We start from the raw sequence: 7,294 nt of genomic DNA, 5'->3' as shown, positions 1-7,294 counted from the left end.
TTTCGCGACGCACGCTACTCGTATCGAATACTCGCACTGGTCGATCTTTTTTAATTAATTTCTCATTAATTATTGCGAAGATTTCTAAATGGTAGAGGACTTTTCTATTCAGTTTAACCTTCTTTAACTATACATGAGGGGTGACACGGTTATTATCGGACACTCTACATATACATTGTATATACAAGATTTTCCAGCGCATCATTTGCTAATAACTAATTCTTGGGATTTGGAGACAATTTTTTCTCAGCGAAAATGTCAAGGCATCAATAATTTCCGAATTATAAGTGATTGAAAAAAAAAAGGTTTTTTGCAAACTAAACTTTGTTGTGCTAAAAGATTAATAAAACTACACTTTTTAATTAATTTCTCAGGTGGAGTTTACTTTAATAGAATTTTAATTTAATGCTTATCTATAAGATTGTATGATGGCAAAAAATTGGAAATTTACAAAAAAATGATGACCTCCCTCGACATTTTTACCGAAAAAAATGGTTTTAAGAATTTGTCATTAGCAGGTGATGCGCCAACTTTGAGACACCCTGTATATATGATATACATATCTATTTTTTCTCGCGTATAATAATATGAGATTGATGTTTGTATTTATTAATAATATGTTTTAGTGTTTATGTAAAAATTTGCTCTTTTTTTCTTTTTTTTTCATCGTGCGTGGAAAAAATCTCTCGGCGCGCGGTCTTTGCGCTCGATCGTACCGGGTTCATATTTTTCAATGGATGTGAGAATGCATTTGATATGAATTTAGCTAAATTGCTTTGAGGAGAGATTGATATAACAAAATTATAAAATCATTCAAAAAAATTATATAATAACTTATAATAATAAAATATAAATGAGCAGAAATTATAATCTGCAGTATAATATAATTTATAATTTATCGAAATAACAACAACGTATTCCGAGCAACGGCATTTGTAATTTTTCTAGCTAACGAATAAAACATGCCTAATGCAAAAACATCATTTATAACTTTAACAGACGAAAATCAGCGATTATTGTACAGGAAAATGCTATTTTGCAAAAATATCTAATGTGAGAAAAACAATAATAATGTCATATCATTGCAGTTAAGAGTCTCGCTCTCTACTTATAACAAATACATCTCTTTAATATACTTTACACTTCATTTCCTGAATCCCTTTCTTCGTGTGATTCTTCATGTGTGTCATACCGTGTAGGCTTATTTATTAACATATACACCACTGATTTTATTCATGGTAATTTTATCTGGAGGCGATTTGGAAATAATATCTCTTTCGCGGAAAGTTATTTATTTTATGAACAGAACAGTATGAGATCTACATTTAGTATATTATATTTTAACTTCTATATATGATTTAGATTCGAGTTGCTCAAAGAAAATTTCATGCATGTATTTCTCGAACATAATCAAGCATGTCTTAATTCCGAAAATGGAAAGTAAATTTAGAATTCGCACTAAAGATTTCGATGTTTCGAATTTCGTTCACATAACAAATGACTGCACTATTCCCATTGTCGCCTCTTGATCTTCTTGTTTATGCTGCTGATGGAAATATTCATATATAATGTTAGACCTCAATCTTCTATGTTGCAATGACGTATAAATGTGGTTTATACGCCTTTCCTATTAAGACGTTCTAAGCGTTCGTCAGAGGAAATCTCACCAAAATCTCTGAGCACTGTCCCACAAGTTCTTCAGGCTTGATCGGAATTCGAAGCGAAGGTTCTGATAGTATCACGCTATGTTGTTACCACTCATTGTGGTGACACATTTCTTCTCAGGCGTGTTTTGGCTTTCCGAATTACTTCGCACTGCTTTCGGCGAGCTGCCTGGCGTCGATGTTGTATCGCCCGGTAGGGCATTGTTGTTATTTGTCGACGTCGAGCTTCTTCTACCGTTTTCGCGAGTCGGCGACTTCACGTCAAATACAGAAGTGTCCGATTCGATATCCGAGTCGATCTGAAATCGACAGGCACCCACAATATGTTAGTTAACATTTTGCCAACCGATCGGGTAGATCTATCCGTTTCATGAGTCATCATTGAACGACCGAATGGATAGATCTATCTTTTTGCGTTACACTGCTATAAGCGCTCAATGTAAGCATGTCAAATGTCAATAACGCTGTAATTGGATTTCTAAAACAAAAGATAACACTAACAGGTATTTATTTTGAGATTTCATTTATCGAAGATACATATATAGGGTGTCTCAGAGTTTCTTCGACAAACTGCGGGAGGATATTTTACAGGTGATAATAAAAAAAAATATTATATGAAGTTTGGCTAGAGAAAAATGCTTTATTACAAAGTTATAAGCAAATATTGAAACGGAACATGAAATAGGTGAAAACGGATTTTTTATTGTACAGAATCAGTGTATTCCTCATTTAAGAACACTCTTGGCATTTTGATAGTAGTTGCTAGTTCATACAACTATTGAAATCTAACAGCTATTGATGTAAAAATAAAGATCATACTGAATCTTTTAAAAATAATAAACATGTTATGAATACACAGATAAAATAAACACGTTCGATCTTTCATATTCTGCACTAAACATGTACGATCTTTCATATTCTACACAATGGAAAATCCATGGTTACCTATTTCAGGCTCCGTTTCAATATTTACTTATAACTTTGTAATAAAGCATTTCTCTAGCCAAATTTCATATATTTTTTTCTTATTTCCATTTGTAGAATATGCTCCCGCAGTTTGTCGGGTAAACCTTAGGACATTCTATATACATAAATTCACATATATTGCTAATATGCGAACTTTTTGGTCTTTTTCAAGCTTTGATAACTTGAATATGAACTCGATTGCTTTGAGCGTTATCATATCATTAAAAAGTACTAAAATATGTAACCTTCTATAATTATACCAGTAAATATCGATAATCTTATATATTTTCCATTTTCATATAATATTTTCATAAAAGAGCTAAATATAAAATAAATATTTAATGAACTTTATCTTTTAATAATAAAGAAATAGGACGAATTTTATTTTCAAATTTCATATATTTAATCCTCAAATTATAAAAGTTATGGAAGTTTAAAATAAAACATATTATTGAGCGCAATTCGAAAAAACTGCGGTGCCCAGCGCTTAATTACGTCTAACTCGAGCGGTTGGCAAAGGACGATGGGTAAAGTAACTTGATTTTGGCCGTGGCGATGGAATTTATCTTATACATATTTTCTTATATTTTTTGATGTGCTGAATCATTATCAAATTTATTTCAATATGATATGATGAGAAAATAGCGAAAATCGCATTCAAAGTAGCAGATCTGTAGAAATTTGAATTCAAGAATATGAGTATATAACATTTTCTTACTCTTTCTTTCTCTTCCTACTATCGCGCCTACTTTTAGCCGGACGCACGTCGGTGAGCCGCCCGCCTGGTAGTGTGCGCCGCTGTAGCGACGAAGCGCTCACGCACACTACCAGGCGCGGCTAAAGATCGGCGCTGATTGGCCAGACTTTATTCAATAATAACTCCTTTATTAAGCGTTATAGAAAAAAATGGTACAGGACTTTTCTGTTCAGTTTACTGTGCTCTACCCGCTCACGAGCGTTGGCACAATCTTTACCAGACACCCTGTATATACAGGGTGAGTTTTTTAACTTGAAACTGTAAAATATCTCGAAAAGTAAGCTTTATCGAAAAAAAATTTTCAAACAAAAGTTGTAGGGTTCAGAGGGGGCCACATGATAAAAATATGGATTTGACTTTGAGTGACCTTTTCAAGGTGAGATCAATGAAAAAAGGGGGGTTCCATTTAAGAAAACGTCGATCACATTGATCTCACTTTGAAAAGGTCACTCAAGGTCAAATCCATATTTATATGGCCCCCCTACAACTCTACAACTTTTGTTTGAAACATTTTTTTCAATAAAGCTTACTTTCCGAGATATTTTACAGTTTCAAGTTAAAAAACTCACCCTGTATACATGTATACAGGGTGTCCGATAATTTTTGACACACCCGAAGTGTGAAGGTTGATTGGTTCAAACTGAGAAGGAAAGTCCTGTACCATTTTGCGATTGTCGTAATAATTATTGAGAAATTAATTTAAAAAGATCGACCAATTCGCGCGAGTATTATCGCGTGGTGAGAAAGAACGGCCTGATATGGGTGGCATTGATATGTGGTTGCTAGGACGCGAGAATCCATTATTATGTACCGCTCGTACGTAACTGTTGTCATTTGTAATGCGCTCCTCCCAAAACTTTGTCGCGCGCCTACTTTTAGGTTGTCTCTTCTCGCTGCGCGCTTATACTCGCGCGAATTGGTCAATTTTTTTAAATTAATATCTCAATAATTATTACGAAAATCGCAAAATGGTACAAGACTTTCCTTCTCAGTTTCGAGCCAATCTACCTTCACACTTCGGGTATGTCAAAAATTATCGGACACCCTGTATATATATTATGTGTGTGTGCGTGGAGGGACGTATTTCATATATAATTATATAGATATAATTATACATATATTTAATCACATGTATATGGACTTTTGTTCCCAGGGCTTTCTAAACAAAATAAGATTTTATGTTTTGTTTTACGAAACTTGGCGCAACAAAATAATTTTAACTTGGTCTGGTAATGATTTAGTAATTAAGAAAATCATATTATTATTTTGTTAATGATGACGAAGATAATGGAGATGATGCGCTACCTTGTTAAAACAGACTACCTGTCTGGTAGCTGGATGAGGACTAAGAAAGAGCCGTTCGCTGGTGTCGCTACCGCAGCTGGAGCTCTCACTCATTTCCGTAGTAAATTTCCTGGAGGCTCTCGGACTAGGAGGTGCAGCTCTACTTTGTCCTCCCAAGCTTATGCCTACATTTCTCGAACACACTTGGGACTGAATATGCTCACACACTCGCCTGAATCTTCGAATGTTTCCTGTTAATGTTGATCAATTGCATTATAACTCTTAATTTGACAATCTTTATTTTTAATAATAGAAATTTAATAAACCGAGGCTCCAATGATACGAATCAATTAATAAAAAAAGAAAGAAAGAAACTTAGGCTCCAATTGGCCTTTTCTTTCTTTTTTATTAATTGATTCGTCTCTATTTTTCTTTACAGAAGAACTTAAAAAATATATACATTATATATCAGGTCTACCGGAAAGTTCTGTCCGTTTTTGGAATAAAATAAAATACAAATTTTTATTACCGTCAATAAACTTTATTAAATAATGTAATTGCCATTATTCGGAGAAGTATTGTCAGCAACTGGATAATTTAAATACAGCAGTCCAAGAAAAGAGGCCGGCGATGTTCAATAGGAAGAACATCATACTGCATCATGATAATGCCAGGCCACATGCTGCTTTGGAGACTCGTCAAAAAATTGCAGAACTAGGCTGGCAAATTCTGTCGCATCCACCATATTCCCCGGACTTAGCACCCACCGACTATCACTTGTTTTTGTCCTTACAAAATTTTTTGAGGGGCAAAAAATTCAAAAATGAAGAAGATATCAAACAAGCACTGGTTCAATTTTTCGCATCAAAAGATAAAACATTTTTCGAAAAAGGGATATACAAATTGCCCTCACGCTGGCAAGAAATCATTAATAATAATAACAATTACATTATTTAATAAAGTTTATTGACGGTAATAAAAATTTGTATTTTGTTTTATTCCAAAAACGGACAGAACTTTCCGGTAGACCTAATATAATTACGCGAGTAAACGCACTTGACCGAGATTAAAGACGACATATTACATACAATGAAAAAATGTGCAAATTAATTTTAATCGAGATTCGTGAATATGAATATGTAGTCGATTTCGTTTCTCTATTCTTCTATATATTTTATATATACATATAAAATATTTTATACAGAAAATATTATATTAGGTCTACCGGAAAGTTCTGTCCGTTTTTGGAATAAAACAAAATACAAATTTTTATTACCGTCAATAAACTTTATTAAATAATGTAATTGCCATTATTATTAATGATTTCTTGCCAGCGTGAGGGCAATTTGTATATCCCATTTTCGAAAAATGTTTTATCTTTTGATGCGAAAAATTGAACCAGTGCTTGTTTGATATCTTCTTCATTTTTGAATTTTTTGCCCCTCAAAAAATTTTGTAAGGACAAAAACAAGTGATAGTCGGAGGGTGCTAAGTCCGGGGAATATGGTGGATGCGACAGAATTTTCCAGCCTAGTTCTGCAATTTTTTGACGAGTATCCAAAGCAGCATGTGGCCTGGCATTATCATGATGCGGTATGATGTTCTTCCTATTGAACATCGCCGGCCTCTTTTCTTGGACTGCTGTATTTAAATTATCCAGTTGCTGACAATACTTCTCCGAATAATGGCAATTACATTATTTAATAAAGTTTATTGACGGTAATAAAAATTTATATTTTGTTTTATTCCAAAAACGGACAGAACTTTCCGGTAGACCTAATATATGCATCATTTTTTCTTTATGGTTATATATTTTCTTCTATAAAAACCTGAGATGTTCTCAAATAAATTTAACATAAAACGAACTAATTAAAACATATTATACAAAGACTATTCGGAAATCAATGTTCGGAGCAAAATCCGGTCTGTAGGGTAGTCGAAAAACTCTCATCGGAAATTTTGAAGTAATGCAATGAAAGTTCAGAAGAGTCCCGTTAGCACACATTCCCGACAGCACATAGCATACATATCGACCGCTGCCTAAAGTAACTAGCATCAATCAGAAGGTTCTAGTGTTCAATTGGCCAATTGGCAATATGGACTATCATATTCCGTCCTCGGAGTTCGATCATTCATGCTACAGCCCGGACTTTGCACTGATTTTCATCTGTTCACACGCATGAAAGCGTGGCTAGAAATGCAGCAATTCAAGGGTAACGAGAAGTTGATGAGCAATGCTAGGAATTGGATTCCAGTTTGGTTACACTGTATCTTGATGAGGGCATACAAAAACTTGTGCCGCGTTACGACAAGTGCCTCAATTCGGATGGCAATTATGTCAAAAAATAATGTATATATGTAAGCAGTTTTTGCAGATAATAAAATGTTTTTTCTGTTTCTTCTTTTATTTTGCAAGCCTGCCAAAGGTTGATTTCCGAATAGCTTTTGTATATATGTATATGTATGTATGAATATTTTAATTATAATTCGTTTTATTATGCACGCACGCACGCACGCCGCCCGCACACCCGCACACACGCATACACACACGCACACGTTCACGCACACGCACAGTGAGAGAGGGGGTGGAGGGAGAAGAGGAGGAGAGGAAGAGGGGGGAGAG

General features: G+C 34.3%; 1 protein-coding gene across 2 annotated transcripts in view; it reads right to left on the bottom strand.

Moving 5' to 3' along the window:
- Window positions 1-655: 655 nt before the first annotated feature.
- LOC115243848 (serine/threonine-protein kinase BRSK2) overlaps window positions 656-7,294 on the bottom strand; it is a 29,958-nt gene continuing 23,319 nt past the window's right edge. Inside the window, exons 12-13 of one of the 2 annotated variants that reach the window (XM_029821103.1) lie at window positions 4,693-4,922; window positions 656-1,963 (exon numbers count right to left, since the gene is read on the bottom strand). In XM_029821103.1, the coding sequence (XP_029676963.1) occupies window positions 1,739-1,963; window positions 4,693-4,922 (455 nt within the window). In that variant the 3' untranslated portion in view covers window positions 656-1,738. The remainder of the gene's footprint in view (window positions 1,964-4,692; window positions 4,923-7,294) is intronic. The other variant, XM_029821104.1, reaches the window with a different exon arrangement.

The sequence above is a fragment of the Formica exsecta genome, unplaced genomic scaffold, assembly GCF_003651465.1.
Source record: "Formica exsecta isolate Colony F162 unplaced genomic scaffold, ASM365146v1 scaffold741, whole genome shotgun sequence".
Taxonomy (NCBI): domain Eukaryota; kingdom Metazoa; phylum Arthropoda; class Insecta; order Hymenoptera; family Formicidae; genus Formica; species Formica exsecta.
This window is presented reverse-complemented; position numbering and strand designations above follow the sequence as displayed.